General features: G+C 42.8%; 1 protein-coding gene across 1 annotated transcript in view; it reads right to left on the bottom strand.

Moving 5' to 3' along the window:
• DDX24 (DEAD-box helicase 24) overlaps positions 1–18139 on the bottom strand; it is a 43226-nt gene that overhangs the window by 13489 nt on the left and 11598 nt on the right. The window contains exons 5-7 of the mRNA XM_060261845.1: positions 16536–17051; positions 8218–8293; positions 6259–6447 (exon numbers count right to left, since the gene is read on the bottom strand). Of these exons, the coding sequence (XP_060117828.1) occupies positions 6259–6447; positions 8218–8293; positions 16536–17051 (781 nt within the window). The remainder of the gene's footprint in view (positions 1–6258; positions 6448–8217; positions 8294–16535; positions 17052–18139) is intronic.

Here is an 18139-nt window from a genome sequence, read left to right as displayed (position 1 = left end):
AATAAAAAGTTTGATGGAGAATGATATCAAAGCTGAAGGAATAAGGAAAGAACAAACAGAAATGGAAAGAGTTCTGCTTGGAGATAATGAGAAATTAATTTCAAAAGTGTACAAATTACTTTTACAATGGGCTACAGAAGATGAAGTAGTGAAATCTCAAATGATAAAATGGGCAATTAATGTAAATAAAGAAATAAAGATGGAATCTTGGGAATATCTGTGGAAAAATTCCATGAAACTCGCAACATGTCATAGTATTAAAGAGAACTGTTTTAAGATGATGTATAGATGGTATATGACTCCAAAAAAATTAGCAAAGATGAACAATAAGATGCCAGATAGGTGCTGGAAATGTAAAAAGCATGAAGGTTCTTTCTACCATATGTGGTGGACTTGTGAAAGAGCTAAAATGTTTTGGCAAATGATTCAACAAGAGATATCTAAGATCCTGGGATATGAATTCAATAAAGAGGCAGAGACTTTTCTGCTGGGATTACAAATGGAAAAATTTCCAAAAGAAGATAGAACATTAATATGGTACTTGCTCTCAGCTGCTAGGACATTGTATGCGCAGTTGTGGAAGCAAGAAAAAATACCAGAAAAATGGGACTGGATTATGAAAGTTATGTCATGGAGTGAAATGGACAAATTAACAAGAAAATTAAGAGACTGTGATTTAGAACTTTTTAACCAAGAGTGGAAGAAATTCAGAAGATATGTAGAGAAAGAGTGGAAAATAAAAGGACATTGGACAATTTTTGAGGATTAAGATTTTTAAGATAACAATATAACTCTTGAAGGGGGTTCTTCTTCCCTATGTTTCTTTTTTGTTTCGTTTTTTTTCTTGATAGTTAAGGGTACCTTTAATATCTGTTTTTTTTAAAGAAAATAACACTGGCGGGGGTCAAGTAATTGGGGGAGGGGTGGGAGAAAGTAAGATGTGGGGTAGAATGATGGTCTTTTTCTTAATATATATTAAGCTTTTTATAAGTTGTAGTTATAGTTCTACTACCATATGTTACTAATAAAATTGTTTATTCAAAAAAAAAAAATACTCTTTATTTTTAAAAGGAGGGGAGGAAAGAGAACCAAATTCCTATTCAGAAACACTTTTCCTGCTTATTCGCCTGATAGAAATGTTCTTTCCATAGCTCACATCCAATGCATCTAAGCTAGTGTTACTCCATGAACAGGCTCTCTGATCAGTGCTTAAGTACACAGTGGGGATCCCTTCATCAGATTCCAAGAAGGGCTACGAATCCTTTTAATTTTATCTCATGTTCCAGCTCTTGGGTTCCATCTCAATAATGGCCTCCAAACTCCTGAGTGAAAACATGTCTTAGGGGAAAGCGCTTCTGTCTATGCACCACTCTGCCATCCCAAAAGAGACATGTGTTAAAAAGGCGCTTCTCTATTCCACCCTGCTTTCCCCTAGGTGGCTTCCTCCTGTCACCGGAAGCCCTCAATGGACTTCAGTCATTGGACTAGGCTTGTATGTTTCCCCTCCCTGTTCTCACCTGCACACTGTTCATATTAGTAACATTTGTTTCTGTTAGGATTTGAGGGTCTGCAGAACATTTATTTAGTGTATGTGTGTGTGCATAGCCCGTGTGTTTCAACTCTAAATTCAATTTGTTACTTCCCTTGGCTATTATTCTTTTCATTAATAAATCCTTAACTTTAAACCAATACCAGTTTATTCTAAGAATCTACACAAAGTATATACTCCTTTGCCCCATCTGGATAATATTAGCAGAAATCTGGTATACGCAATGCTTGTGGATCTGGAAAAATCAGAACGAACTCTCGGTGAAATACAACAGGCTGTTTACAAAGACCTCTATCCTTTTTTTGTCTATTGCTGCTCACCCAAAAAGTTTGGGATAAAGTGTGCTGCAAACCTTGAGCAGTACACCCTCTGATGGCACCATTGTTTTGCACTGGGCTTTTCTTTAGAAAACCCCCAGCAGGAGCTCATTTGCATAGTGGGTCACACCCTTTTTTGATCAGGAATGCACAGGGGGTGTGGCCTAATATGCAAATGAGTTCCTGCTGGGCTTTTTCTACAAAAAAGCCCTGTGTGAAACAGTGGTGATGTCAGGGGGGTATTGTCTAATATGCAAATGAGTCCCTGCTGAGCTTTTTCTATAAAAAAGCCCTGTGTGAAACTGGTGACATCAGAGGGTGTGGCCTAATATGCAATTAAGTTCCTGCTTGGCTTTTTCTTTTTTTTACAAACAAAGCCCTGAGTACAACCCCCCTCCCCCCAAAAGATCCTGTTTTGCATGACCTACAGTTTGAACACTGAAAACATACAGAGGAAACATGCATTGACCAAGGCTAAATGTTAGGTCAGTAGAAGTGATGGAAGATGAGCTCTGTTCTCCCCACACCCTTGTCACTGTGCAAGCACTGTGTTATCTGTGCTGCTATGAGGAGAGGATTATAGCCCGCAAAGAAATAGGTGCCATGGTACAGAGCAGTTCATTAAAGCCTTCTGCTCTTCCTTTTCAAGATATATGTTAATAGGCTTGAATGTTTTAGATGAAAAATAAAATCTGTTCTCCATGAACAAAGCAAGGATTTGAACCCAGCCCGTACCCAAAGAGACACCCCAAAGGCTGTATATTGGGCATGCTGATTTAACTACTTTGACAGGTCACACAAAGGGATTAAATTATTAAAGCAGCAGGAATGAAAGCAGGGTAATGAACAATTGGAATTCTTAAGCAGCCAAAGAAAGGAAAAATTAATCTCAGAAATCATTCATTACCTGCAATTAACTACTTAAAGCTACGCATTCAAAACAACTTTAATTTTAATGTCCTCATGTAATTCTCTTTTTTCCCTAATGACGACTGCATAATGTCTTTGGTGGGACTTATGGCTTCCCAGCTTCTAAGAGCTGAAAAAAGAGATGCACTTAAAAAAAAAACCCTTTATCCAACTTAACAGAACTAGTGTTTGAAAAAAAAGAAATAGCCTATTCAGAACCAGCTTGTAGCAGTTTGCAGAGAGTAATCCAAGTGCCACTCTGCATTAACCCCATGAACACAAGACACTGAACTGGACAATTGCCTTTTCCAGCTCAATACTGTCTGCTCTGACTGGCAGGGAAAGTTCATTCCAAGCTTGTTAAACCTGATATCTTTTGAACTGGAAATACCAGGGCTTGAACCCGGGATCTTTGCCATGCAATGCATGTGCTCTACCACTGAGACATGTCACTTCCCCAATGTGCCATTTTACACATACATTTTTCACAGCAAAAGGGAAATGAGAGAGGCAATCCTAACCAGGTTTGCTTGGAAGCAAGCCCCATTTTATTCAATAGGCTTTTTTCTTTTTTGCTGTCAAGTCGCAGCTGACTTATGGCAACCCTGTAGGGTTTTCAGGGCAAGAGATGTTCAGAGGTGGTTTGCCATTGCCTGCCTCTGCGTAGCAACCCTGGACTTCTTGGTGGTCTCCCATCCAAATACTGACCAGCAGCTGGCATGTACAAAGAGATCAGCTTCAGGATGTCCAGATAGATTTGATCCAAATCTGAATGATACCCTGACTGCATCCATTATTGAGGGATAATACTGCTTAATTCCAATTGGGATGATGCCTCTCTACCAACCAGCTCTTCCATACAACTAATTTAAGGAACCCCAAAGCACTGTATCCAGAAATGTTTGTTAGGGGGGCCCCAGGGGGCTGGTTTAGAACAGTAGAGCTGACTACATCACAGGGTTGTTGTTGTTAGGGTCATATAGAGGAGGAGAGATGTGGCTAGGTAAGACTTGACAGGTGAAAGAGGGCGGCACCTGGGGCAATTCGGAAATAATAAAGAAAGGTCAGGTTTTGTGTCTGAGAATTGCATTCTCTCTAAAGCACTGTGCATTGCTCCAGAATCGAAGCCTACCCCCAGAAGATCCAAGATGTCTGGCAAGCACTGCTGAAGGAGCTGGAAGAGCCCCTTGAGGTTTTACAAGCACAGGCTGGTTCTGTTGGCTAGCTAGCAGCAGGACAATAACCCCGATGCTAATGGGCTATTCTCCTTGCGTCCCCTTCCTATACCTCCCTGCCTTTGCAGGCAATCTGAGAGGAAAGAAAAGACAGGAACTTTGTCTTGAACCTCCCAAAGCAGCTCACCTCTTACCTGCAGTGGTGCTTCTTTCCTCCTGCTCGGCATTTAAAAGCAAATCCCAGCCTGCCTCCTGTGATGGCTCCTCTCTGGCTTCTGGAGGTGTGGCCAAGCCCAGAGGCATTACAATTGCACTGGCAGCAAACTGAGTGCAGGCTGAGGCATACTTCCCTTCTCCTGGCAAGCCATGCAGGTACTTCACAAAGAGAAGAGAGGCATGGCTGTTGGGGAGAATGCTGAGTTGTTTGGAGGGGAGGAGCAGGCACTTATTGGCATCCCTGTGCGAGGGGGCTGGAATCCCATGGTTTTGCAAAACTGATACAAACATCCCCCCCCCCTTTCCTTCACTTTATGTTCTAAACTTTCCAGGCCACTCTGTAATCTAGAGCAGGCATTTTTAAAAACTGAAAGTCTCCCCAAAATTTGACACAGCATTACCTACTGCAGACTGAACCACTGTTGTAGATCACAGCTATTCTCTGATCAAGAGTCCAGTGGCACTTTGAAGACAAACAACATCTTTTCCAGCTGTAAGGAAAAGCCCCCTACTTTTCATACACATGGACATCGTGATCACCAGTATGGTTGCCAGGGTGCCTGGAGTTTTGACTCGCACAATCTGCTCTAAGAAGTGGACTTTGCCCACGGTTTCTAAGGCTTATGTGGATACTATAAGCCTCAGCTTTGCAGCAGCATTCTACATCTCTGGATGGGTGTTAGCCAGAACTACAGACGAGCTTTCAGCTGCTCCTTGTGCGCCCAGTCTTGGCCGCTGCAGTGGAAGAAGCCACACCACCAGGAACTGTACAGACAAACAGTTTCCAGCCTGTTTCCATGAACCAAAGGCTAACACCACCAGAATCCATCTTGTTTTCTTGACTCCATATCCAACAGCTGCTTCAACTTCTGCATAAGGCAATCAAGCATATCTTAGGCATGGATCCTGCCAGACCACTCAAGCCTCTGTCCAACAGAACTCAGGACAAAGACTGGTGCCAGGAAGAAGACTAAAGAAGAGGAAGACCATCTTCAAGCCAGAGCCAAGTTCCTTTGTACATGCTGGGTATTACCTAGACCACAATTAGACTCTCTATTGTCACCCTTTCAGATAAGTTGCCTAATCTTGAGTGTTCCCCACCCAGTAGTCACTTCTATTCTTCTTTCCAACTGTCACTTTGGAGCCTCCCCCTGGTCCATTTCAATCTGAAAGTTCTCTCAGGTATCCAGGATCCAGGCAAGTCCATTGGTCAAGAGCAAGCACCCAATTAGGTGTCACCAATGCACTTTCTATTGGCTACTGCAGTAGTCCAGCCCTTATGGTCACTGCAGAACCTCCCCTTTCTCCTCCCCCGTACCTCCCATCCCCTGAGGGTCCAAGGTAGTCTATTTAACCTCTGACCCAGCTCCCCACGTGTGCATCTAGCAGTACCCCAGTTCCGCTGTCTAGATCCATCCCCGATTCTGGTCACAGTTGAGGGTCCCATTTCCCCCGTCCTCTTTTGTTGCCATTGGAGCCTTCCTTGAAGACTACGATAAGTAAATATCACCCTGTTTGTCTACCCATGTGTTGTCTCTATATCTCTCTCTATATTTCCTAGGACTGTATGTATGATTGTATGAGTATTCTATCTTGTATGTATGCCTATATTTTCTAGAATAAATTGTAATTGTTTTACTTAATTAGAGTCCCTATTATTTTAAGCATTACTTTCTGGACGTGTATCTTGTATACATTGGTAAAAGATCCTATTAAGCCAGGTGCCCACCTAATAATTCCCCAACCTCGTTTTGAGGGCATTTGGCTTACACAGCATTAGCTTTTTGCCAGGCAGTTGCATCTGATGAAGTGAGACCTGGCTCAGACAACAAAAAAGAGCTTCTGTTGGAATAAATTTTGTTAGTATTTGAAGGCATCACACAACTTTTGCTTTATTTCATTGCTGCAGCCTTACATGGCTTTCTATATAGAATTCTCTGACCAAGATTCCCAATTCACAAGTCATTTCAGTTCTTTTTCATTTTTCATTTTCCAATTCCCAATTTATTATTTTTTTTCCTGAGGAATCAAGGGACTGTGAAAGGCACTGTAACTGAAGGAAGGCACTGAGCTGATAAAAGATCATTTTTACCTTGATGGCAGTCATGTATTTCATTTCCACTGGAAAAAAGGGAAGCTCTTCACTCTTTGCCAGCGTCTTGTAAATTCTTTTAAAATTCATCACATCGCCTGGGCCAATCAGCAGCAAGCTCAGGCCCTCACTGGCAGCTCTGGCTGTCCTGCCGCTCCTGTGCACGTAGACTTCAGAAGTTCGAGGGACCTGCAAAAGCACAAGGGATTAACACTTCCATGGAGACAGGACAGAGTCGACAAAGAAAGAACAGCACGTCACCTTCCCAGAAAGCACTTTCACACCTTCTTCAGTAACAGCTTCAAAATCACAGGTTGCCTTTGTTCAGGGACAGAGCACTTTGCTTTAGAAGAAAAGCTGACACCCCTGGGGACCAGTGGAATGTGTGCGTGTGTGTTTACCACAATTCTGTACCAGCACAGGGAAAAAAAGACATAGAATTCATCTGAATTGCAAAATTCAGCCTCTCACGAATCCTAGCCTCCCAGAGGTCACATTTTTAAATCAGGTTTGTGTGTTGTAAGAAGGGACAGGATTGAAAAGGGAAATCGGGAAGCGGGGTGGTTATAGACTACAGAGCCAGGTGAGGATAAGGTTGTTGAGAATTAGAAGATGCATAGAAATGAAAAATTCCACTGTCTGCAGTTTCTTCCATTGCTTCAGTACTCAGATGGGGAAAGCAATTTATCCCTGCTAGACTCTTCTCTCTGCTTTCATTGTGCATGCAAATTTTCTGCAGCTGCTTACACTTGTAACCAGTGTTCCCTCTAAGCTGAGTTAGCGTGAGCTAGCTCACAGATTTTTCGCCTCCAGCTCACACAATTTTGTCTTAGCTCAGGAAAAATGGCCCCAGAGCACAATAATTTATGCAGTAGCTCACAACTTTAATACCAAAAGCTCACAGTTTTTGCTCACAAGACTCTGCAGCTTAAAGGGAACATTGCTTGTAACCCTAACATCCACAGGCTTCAAAGATGGCCACTTGTCAAATGTCGTTATAGAAATACGTAAGAACTTAAGAAGTCCAGCATCCTGTTTCACACAGTGGCCAACCAGCTATCCTGGAAGGCCAACAGCATACAGAGGCCAATGGTGCCCTTAGAGGTTCTCTCCTACCACTGGTATCCAGAGGTTTCCTGACAATGACAGTTCCCTTTGGTCATCTTGGCAGCAGCCATTGATGCCCATCCTCCATGAATCTGCCTAACCTCCTTTAAAAGCATTTTAGTCATTACTGGCAAGGGATTCCAGCATTCAATTACTTCTTGTATAAAGTAGCATTATCTTTTGTCTGTCCTGAAAACAAGGGAGGTGGGGTATGTAGTAATGAATGATGTGTCCATCAACTTCATTGGCTGCCCCTGAATTCTAGTATTTTGAGAGATGGGGGAAAAGACTGTTTATCCGCTTCCTCCTCCTCACACATAATTTTATAATCCTCTAAGTATTCCACATACACACAGGACTATCTAAATTTAAAAGTCCCTCTAGCTTTTCCTCTAGTCCTTTGCTCCTTTGGAGGCGTAATTTGAAGATCTCCTGCGATCACAAGTGATCTCCAGAGAACAGAGATAAATTCCCCTGGAGAAAATGGCTGTTCTGGATGGTGGAGTCTTTGGCTATGCATCCTGCTGAGGTTCCTCCCCTCTTCTCCCCACACCCCACCCTCCCCAGGCTCCATCCCCCAAATCTCCAGGAATTTCCCAACCCAAAGCTGGCAGCCCTACTCTTTGGTGGGCAAATCTGTCACGTAAAGAGGGCACATGAGGGACAGCAAGAGACCTTGGCCCAGTAGAGGCTTGTCTGATACACTTCACTGACTATTTCTGGGTTGCAGCTCACAGACATGCTCGGTGGAGTCATTTGGTCTCCACTCATTCTACTTTTTCAGTTATTCACATTTGACTCCATTTGCTAAGCAGGAACAAAAAAGGTACATTTTGGGAGAATGAGGGTTACCTGGTAATGAATGACGTGCTGCACATTAGGAATGTCAAGACCACGAGCGGCAACATCAGTTGTGAGAAGGACGCAGCTGAAAGGGCAAAAGTTGAGAGAGCTGAGCTGTCCATTCCAGAAAGCTAGAAATGGTCCCTTCACAAGGTGTGAAAAATCCACTCACTACAGAGCTTACACATATGATGAAGAGAACTTACTCAAAGAAGACTATGTTTAATTTTGCCTCTTACCATGATTGAACCCCAACAGGCTATTTAAAAGAAATCTCTGTGCCACTTCATCTACTACATATTCATCTGCAGTGGGGATACACATCTCAAAACAATTACAGTTATGGCTCAGAATGGTCCTTGATTGGAGATACATGGGCTGTATCAGGCTCTGCCCCATATGGCATGATAAAAAAATATTACACCATTGGCTTCTCTTTCTCTTCTTGCCTCATGCCTCTAGATTAGGGGCAGGTGACCTTTCTGGCTTGAGTGCTGAACAAAATGCAACATCTAACCATGAATATCTTGGAGTGCTGATAAACAAAAGGAGGAGGGGAGACTGATGGCTCTGTCAGCCAGACAGGCAGCTCCACAGAAGGTGGGGGGGGGGGGCAGAAATGGTTCCTACTTTCTCAAAAGGTGGCAACACTGCGTGCGCAGCTGGCAACTTCCTGCCTCACAGTCTCAGAACATTTAGCAGCAACGCTATACCTGTGCAGTACAAGCACTCACCACTAGGGGAGGGCTATCAGCCCTTATTGGAAACAGGACCACGAGGTGCCCTGGTTGACGACTTCACTGCTCCAGGTCTCAAGAAAAGCTATCTGTGCTCCAGCCCAGCCTGGCTCAACTACATCCCTGCTTTTGAGGGGGAAGCAACAAAGCAGCTGTGCCCCGCAAAAACGATCTGATGTGCTCCCATTTGCCACATATTCTGTGATGCTTCCTCTGGGATTTTACTTAAAAGGGCATTGTAGGTCATGTAGACCTCAATAAGAGGGAGTGGGGCATTTTTTTTTTAAATGCATGACCAGGGTATTAGGAAGTCTATACAGTTCAACATGGCAAAAAACAAAACAAAACAAAAAACCCTTTCATTTAACATCAGGAAAGTGCTGACATGGCTGCAGTAGTTAAGATTAAAGGGGGTTTTTTTAGCAGGAACTCCTCTGCATGTTAGGCCACACACCCCTGATATAGCCAATCCTCCAAGAGCTGACAGTAGGCCCTGTATTAAGAGCTTTGTAAACTCTTGAAGGATTGGCTACATCAGGGGTATGTGGCCTAACATGCAAAGAAGTTCCTGCTACAAAAAAAAGCCCTGGTGTTAACTATTCAGTATCTCTACTGGGGCGGGGGGAGACTGCACAAGTGAGCAACCACAAAATACTACCCTTATACCACTATAATCAATACTTCTGAACAACTTCCTTTGTATTTCAAATTGGAGTCAATATCTAACAGCTTTCATTTTTCTTTATAGCAATCACAGGGAAAGCAAGAGCTTTGTAAAGTGGCAGAATTTGCTATTTTTTGTAAAGCTGCACAGTTTCAAATGTTAACAACGCTGTCCCTGCATCGTCGTCTCCCAGTGGCACTCAGGGATGACAACGCAAGTCAGACGTGCAGTACAGCTGCCTCGAGCAGCCACTGACTCAGAGGCGATGACTAATGCAAACATGCCCTGAGCTACAGGACCAACTGTGAAATCCCATGCTGAGTTTCCTCCAGTCTAAGACCGCTGACATTGCCTGCTCTATGAAAATGCTAAAAGTACTGCATTTTTGAAGAAAAGAATCAGTGGTCTTCATGAAAAAAGCTGGAGTCCAGTAGCACCTTTAAGACCAACAAAGTTTTATTTTATTACTTTATTGAGAATGTAAGCTTTTAAAAAGTGTATATCTCTACAACCTGGCATTACATTTTATGACACGCCCGGCCCGGCCCAACAAGGTCTCATTTATGTCAGATCTGGCCCTCATAAGAAGTGACTTTGACATCCCTGGGGTAAACTCAGAACATCTTTTTCTCAGAAGTGTTTCTGTTCACCCAATATGCTTTTTAACCTGTAGCATAGCATTATAAATATCATTCCTGTTGGCCAATACAAAAAGGAATACATCAGAATACAGTGGAAGATGCTGTCCACCCAATATACTTTTTAACACATAGGAAACTGAGTTCGAGATATATACCCTACAGTAGTTTCCCATAAGGGCAACATTTCAGGTACTGCTGGGCTGATTCCTATGGATCCAGTTTAGCTAATGTGGTCACTTTCCTCCAGTATGAGGAATCTTTTGCTGATAGGAAAAGCCTTTCTCATGGTGGAAGTGCCTCTGGCATCTGTGGAAGGCTCTTCAGGAGAGAGGAAAACATTGCTGGTCAGGACAGATCCATAGGATCCAACTCAATACTTCCTTTGTAAATAAAGTCCCTCCAGATTGGGAACAAAGGCTTCAAAATATTTGGACAGCCCCTGGCAGTAATATTTCAGCTGTAGGGCTGAATTGCCAGTGAGCTTATGACTTGATTTCCAAAGTCAGACTTACTCTCTGGCACTCTCAATAATTTGCAGGGAAAGGAAACAGTCTACAAAATAAGCAATGATTAGATTTTGCAATCAGTTTTTTTTTTTTTAGCAAATTTTAAAAAATCTGGCTCGCAATAAACCAATCAGGGATATAATAAGACCCTTGATCTGGATGGACCAGACTAATCTGATCTCACCAGATGTTGGAAACTAAGCTGGATTGACCTTGGTCAGTACTTGGGTGGGAGACCACCAGGGAAGTCCAGGGTTGCTACACAGAGGCAGGCAACGGCAAACCACCTCTGAAAGTCCTGCCTTGAAAACCCCTATGAGGTTGCTGTAAGTCAGCTATGACTTGATGCCACTTTCCACCATCACAACTAATAAGAATTACAAAGAGAAAGCTGCATTCCGAGTCTAGATGGCTACTTATTGCCATTCTTCCTCTGATGGAGCATAAACCTTTTCTGCTATGGCACCTATACTGCTTAGAGCACACAAATCTTACATTCTGAATAAAACTTTGTTGGTCTTAAAGGTGATACTTGGCTACTGCTTTGGTATATAAATAGAAAATAACACTGTGCCAAAGAAGGGTTACTGATGAAACATAGTCTCATAGAATCACAGAGTTGGAAGGGACCTCCAGGATCATCTAGTCCAACCCTCTGCACAATGCAGGAAACTCACAAATACCTTCCCCTAAATGCACAGAATCTTCATTGCTGTCAGATGGCCATGTAGCCTCTGTTTAAAAACCTCCAAGGAAGGAGAGCCCACCACCTCCTAAGGAAGCTTGTTCCACAACATCCATTTGTGGTCTGATTGGGAAAGCAACCTAAACCTTGACAATGAGAAGCTGCTCTATCAAAGATAGATCTTTGGTCTATCAAGGTTTGGGTCAGAGGTGTGTACACACGAAAAAGTATTTTTTTGATCTCTAACTGGTTGACAGATTGCACCCAAAGAGTGCTTGTGAACGGTTCCTCATCCTCTTGGAGAGGAGTGACAAGCAGAGTGCCTCAAGGATCTGTCCTGGGACCTGTTTTGTTCAACATCTTTATCAATGATTTGGATGAAGGAATAGAGGGAATGCTTATTAAATTTGCAGATGATACTAAATTGGAAGGGGTTGCAAACACAGAAGAAGACAGAAATAGGATACAGGATGACCTTGACAGGCTGGAAAACTGGGTTAAAATCAATAAAATTAATTTTAACAGAGATAAATGTAAAGTTCTGCATTTAGGTAGGAAAAATCCAATGCATGGTTATAGGATGGGGGAGACTTGTCTTAACAGTAGTATGTGCAAAAAGGATCTAGGGGTCTTAGTGGATCATACGCTGAACATGAGTCAACAGTGTGATGCGAAGGCTAAAAAGGCAAATGCAATTTTGGGCTGTATCAACAAAAGTATAGTGTCCAAATCACATGATGTGATGGTATCGCTTTACTCTGCTCTGGTAAGACCTCACCTGGAGTATTGTGTTCAGTTTTGGGCACCACATTTTAAGAAGGATATAGACAAGCCAGAACGAGTCCAGAGGAGGATGACAAAGATGGTGAGGGGTCTGGAGATCAAGTCCTATGAGGAAAGGTTGAAGGAGCTGGGGATGTTTAGCCTGGAGAGGAGACGGCTGAGAGGTGATATGATCACCATCTTCAAGTACTTGAAGGGCTGTCATATAGAGGATGGTGTGGAATTATTTTCTGTGACCCCGGAAGGTAGGACCAGAACCAATGGGATGAAATTAAATCAAGAGTTTCCGGCTCAACATCAGGAAGAACTTCCTGACAGAGCGATTCCTCAGTGGAACAGGCTTCCTTGGAGGTTTTTAAACAGAGGCTAGATGGCCATCTGACAGCAATGAAGATCCTGTGAATTTAGGGGGGAGGTGTGAGTTTCTTGCATTGTGCAGGGGGTTGAACTAGATGACCCTAGAGATCCCTTCCAACTCTATGATTCAATGATTCTATTTTTGGGGTTCAGATATACGGAAACTCCCAAATATCAGTATTTCCCAATATTCCTGAATTGCAGTATTAGTATCATATTGGAATTTGAGAAATATTTGGGATTGCTGAATTTTTTCAGCTCCATTATACTCTATGGGGCCATTATAGTCAACAGTCCCCATAGTCTATAATGGAGAACCGCCAGGCCTGAGAAGCTGGCCCCAGGATCTGCTTGCAGTGGGGAGGTCTTGTCCTACCACACACACACTTGGCTTGAAGGGCGCACCAGCTGGGATGGCACAGAGCTCTCAGCTCCTGCCGCCCTAGCTGATCCTCTCCTCGGTATAGCTAACCTGAAAAAATCGGCTTTTCTTCAGACTCAGTTTGGTTTATACCTAACGCACACCCCTAGTCAGTGTTGTCCGTTTTTTTAAATTTCCCAAAGATTTTTTTAGAATTAAAGGCATATACAATCTAAGTAAAAAAAGGATATCTTAAGAATAGATAGTACATAAAGGGAAATAACAGAGATAAATGGGTAAGATGGGAAGATAGTATAGATAAAGGAGAACGTAGATTTGGCATATTTACGCAAGAAATAAAAAGGGACATGAAAAATACAATAGGACCAAGACAAGCGGGACTAAAAACATGGGGGGAAAAGAAGGCAATGTGGATGCCTACAATTTCAAAATGGGCACCATTAGAATCATTAAGTAGGCACAGTGTGTGTGTATATATAAAATTTTTTGCCACTGTGTGACACAGAGTGTTGGACTGGATGGGCCGTTGCCCTGATCCAACATGGCTTCTCTTATGTTCTTATGTTCAAAACAAATTGAGAGAACCTTTTGGGAGAAACTGAAGGAAAATGATATGAGGAAAGTGAAAGATATGTATGATACCGGGGGTACTTTAATTCCAATGCAAGATTTATTAAGAATAGTAGGGGGTCAATATTGGTTAGGTGTTAATGCTTTATATAGTATATTGAAACAACAAATATTCTGGAATATTTAAGGATGATATCCAGATGGAAGAACTGTATAGAAGTAGGAAAGATGACAGAAAAGGTTTAACAAGAAAGATATATAATATTATGAGGGGAAGTAAAGATTATATAAGTATAATACAGTCAAAGCGGGAGAAAGAAGTGGAACTCTCAGAACAGGAGATAAAGTAATGAGAAATATTAATGATATAAAATTGGAAAAATTTAGAGAATTAGAAATGAAATTAATTTGGAAATGGCATAGAACACCAGCTCAATCAGCATATATGATTAAGGGATTGAGATCCAATTGTTGGCATTGCAAAAAAGGAGAAGGGACATTATGTGCATTTATGGTGGGAGTGTTCAAATGTGGTTGAATTTTGGCAGAAGATTTTGGGAAAGGTGCAAGAAGTGTGTAAAGTTAAAGTTAAACTTTTGGGAAAGGTATTATTTATGGGAATATTGGGGAACCCTAAAATGGATAACTTTTTCCAGAAGATATTTAAGGCTATGATTTTGGCAGCCCAGGCAGTCATAGCATTTGGTTGGAAAGATGCCACGAAATGGACTTCAGATAAATGGAAGTTATTTATACAAATGGATGCAGTCAGATATATTATCAATACTAAAACAAGGAAAGCAAGGAGAGGACAAGACTGAAGAAATTAAGGAAAGGTGGTATAAATATATAGGATGGGTAAAAACAGGAGGGGCCAATAATGAAATAAGGCTCAGGCTCCAAAGGATGCGCATGTGGTTGAAAATATAAATGGGTTCCATAATGGTCAATTTGGGAGGGGAGGGAGGAGGGAGAGGGGAGGGAGGGAGGTAATTGATGGATCTGTAATATGAATGTAAGATACTGTAGGAATGTAAGATGGAGAAATAACATGAGTTATATTACAAAATAAAAAAACTATTTACAAAAAAAAAAGATAGTACATAAAGAACCAAAACGTCAGTCTGATGTTCTAACCAGACAAGTAAGTTAAAGAGATACTATGTACAATAAAAGATTTGACAATAAACAAGTCTAAAGAAATAATTAGAATTCTGGGCACTGGTTATATATTCAGGATGAATAATATGGCCTTGTACCATCCCAAGCCTAGAAGAGAGAAAGAATAAGGGAAAGGGACATTGGAGAAGACAAATTAAAAGTGTTGCCCATTCTGACTGGCAGCAGCTCTCCAGGGTCTCAGGCAGAGGTCTTTTTACATTACCTACTACCTGATTCTTTTAACAGGAGATTCTGGGGACTGAACCCAGGCCATTCTGCATATAAAGCTTCTGTTACATTGCCTCCTTGCCCACACAGAGATAGTATTCTATGTATTAGGGCTCAGCAAATGGAAGGTAGTAAGCCAAAATCAGCCCCCCTTGAATCAAAGACATATACCTAGACATATACCTGGCCTAGAGATGTGAAATTTCTAGAAATTCTGAATACATGGCGGGGGGGGGGGGGGACCTCTGGGTTTTTCCACAAAGAAACTAGGAAATTTTGCAGGGGATGTGAAAGAACTTTCCTATCAAACCTATTTTGCAGCTTTAACATCACAAAATGCATAATTTATAACTTACTCAGCAGATAAAACTGCATTAGCTGACATATTTATGAAATGTAAAACTGTAAGTGCCTTAGTTTCCTACAAGCAAAAGAAGTCTGAAACTGTATTACGACATGCTACTTTATAGCACATTCAGTTCATTCCAAAGGTAATACACATAACGTATGTATGTTCCTTATGTGTATTTTTCCATTGAAAAAACTGGGGGAGAAAAAGTCCTCAGCCTTTTCATACTATATATTTTGTGTGAGTAAAACCTTGTCTGAAAAGCATTTTACTCACTCCAAAAGAAAAAAAAAGGAATTCATAGGTTTCAGTGTTTCTCAAAATTTCCACTGGGGAAAAAAAAACCTCTGGGGAAAAAAACGTGTCCCCCCCCACCCCCCCAAGACCTCAACTTCTTTAGCTGGGCCTCAACCTACAGTCAAAAATACATGGAAAAAGTGCCATCTACAGCAAGTGATCATGTGGCAGGCTACTTTAGAGGTCAGCATGGAGCAGGGCTGGATCTACCCATTTTTTGAGCAGGGGCAAAACTAAAAAATGGCACCACCACTCAAAAAATGGTGGTGGTGGGGTGCCTGCACCAGTCTTTGCCCTCCCCCAGGCTCCTGCCCCTTTTTTTCTGTCCCAGGTCTGTGCATAGACCTAATAGAAAAGGGGGGGGCGTGCAAATGCCTCCAGGATGCTGTCAATTTCTCCTCCCTGGGAATGCACACAGACCCAGGGAGAAGAAGGGGGGGGAGCGGTGTTTGTGCTGGCCTTGGCTTCAAGGATGGTGCAAACCCCGCCGGGATGCTCTCATTTTCTCCTCCCTGGATCTGTGTGCACAGACCCAAGGAGGAGAAAGGGGCTGGGGCACCATTTGCACAGTCCTGGCTCCAAGGACGGCGCAAAACACCACCAGAATGCCCTTACTTTCTCTTCCCCCCATCTGTGTGAACAGAGCAGGGGAGGAGAAAGGGGCGGGGGCAGAGTTTGCGCCCTCCTCAGCTCCGAGGATGGCCCAAACACCACCGGGATGCCCTTACTTTCTCCTCCCCTGGTCTGTACACACAGACTGGGGGAGGAGAAAAGCATGGGTGGGGTGGCCAATTTGGTGCCCCCCTGACAGCGCCCGGGGCAGGCACCCCCTGTTGCCCCCCCCCCCAAATCCAGCCCTGGCATGGAGGCACAGGTTCACAAGCCCTCACTCCTTCCTCAAGTAACCTTCAAAGAAAACTGATCAGTGACCAGCATATACTTATCTACTGCTATACATTAAACTTACCGGTCACGTTCTGCAAACCTCTCCAGGTTTTTCAGTCGTTGTTTCTGGTGCATATTTGCATGAAGAGGCAGAGGATTGTAGTCCAATATGGTCAAGAGTGCAGTTAGCCGTTTGATGCAGTCTATACTATTTGCAAAAACCATAGTCCTGCCTGGGTACTGCAGCAGAAAGTAATAGAGGTAATAGTCTTTCTCTTCCATATCACAGTGGATTCTGGTCTCTGTGAGAGTCTCCACAGTGGCCTCTTTTCTCGTCAGGTCAATCACTTTGGGCTTGCTCTTGATGCCCACTTTCTGCATCAGCATCTCCAACTTGGTTTTTCTGTCTATTTTCATAGCATTTTTCTTCTGGAGAACTCTAACAGGAGTCTGATGGATCAGAGTCAGGGTGGCAGAAAAGACAAACGTCTGGCGCTTAGGGTTGTAGTAGGAATCGTTCAGCATTTCCAGCAACTGGGAGAGTTCTAAGAAATGTCCTTTCTCAACCATCCGGTCAGCTTCATCTATCACCAGGCACCTGCCAGGGAGACGACAAGAGACAGTTTGCGGGTGTCTGCTCAAGATGCATGAGAACTGGCTATGCTTCAGAAGAGCAAGCTCATAAGAAAAAGGGTGACATCCCCTTCTTGATATTTTGTAGTGAAATACAAGACACCCAAAACAAATGCGCTAGGCATCACGCTCAACACATGTTGCGAGTCTGTGAAGAGATGTCTAGGCTTTCTCTTCACGTACTCCTATTCAAACATGGAATGCTGCAAGTAAGAATTGCCCTTACAGCTGATTTCACACATTCATAAGAACATAAGAGAAGCCATGTTGGATCAGGCCCATCAAGTCCAACACTTTGTGTCACACAGTGGCAAAAAATTTTATATACACACATACACTGTGGCTAATAGCCACTGATGGACCTGTGCTCCATATATTTATCTAAACCCTTCTTGAAGGTGGCTATACTTGTGGCCGCCACCACCTCCTGTGGCAGTGAATTCCACATGTTAATCACCCTTTGGGTGAAGAAGTACTTCCTTTTATCCGTTTTAACCTGTCTGCTCAGCAATTTCATCGAATGCCCACGAGTTCTTGTATTGTGAGAAAGGGAGAAAAGTACTTCTTTCTCTACTTTCTCCATCCCATGCATTATCTTGTAAACCTCTATCACGTCACCCCGCAGTCGACGTTGGAAGGGAAAGGCAAAGGACAACTTTTTTGGCACTGTAAGTGTGAACACCTTGGCAAGACACAGACAAGGAACCAGAACTTCCTTGAACTTCCTTTCAAACAGAAGCCGAGCCAGGAGGTGGAAGGCAATGAACTTGTACTGTTTATTCATGACAAATCAAAGCAATTATGATGAGAGTCGCTTTGCCCTCTGTGGTTGTTTTGCTACCTCAGCTGTTAAGGCTGAATGACACAGGTGAGTATATGCGCGTCTACAGGGGGCCTGCGTGGCTCTACCTAAAATAGCAAAGGTTGAAGCTCAGCACAATTTACATTCTTCACCATTTCCCTCCAGTTCCGCACACCAAAAGCATTTCTGTAAAAAGTATAAAATCCAAGCAAACACAGCCCTTTCCTCCAAAGCAGCTCACCATATATGGT

Source organism: Heteronotia binoei, chromosome 21 (assembly GCF_032191835.1).
Source record: "Heteronotia binoei isolate CCM8104 ecotype False Entrance Well chromosome 21, APGP_CSIRO_Hbin_v1, whole genome shotgun sequence".
Taxonomy (NCBI): Eukaryota; Metazoa; Chordata; class Lepidosauria; order Squamata; family Gekkonidae; genus Heteronotia; species Heteronotia binoei.
The sequence above is the reverse complement of the archived record's forward strand: the minus strand, read 5'-3'. Positions and strand labels throughout refer to the sequence as shown.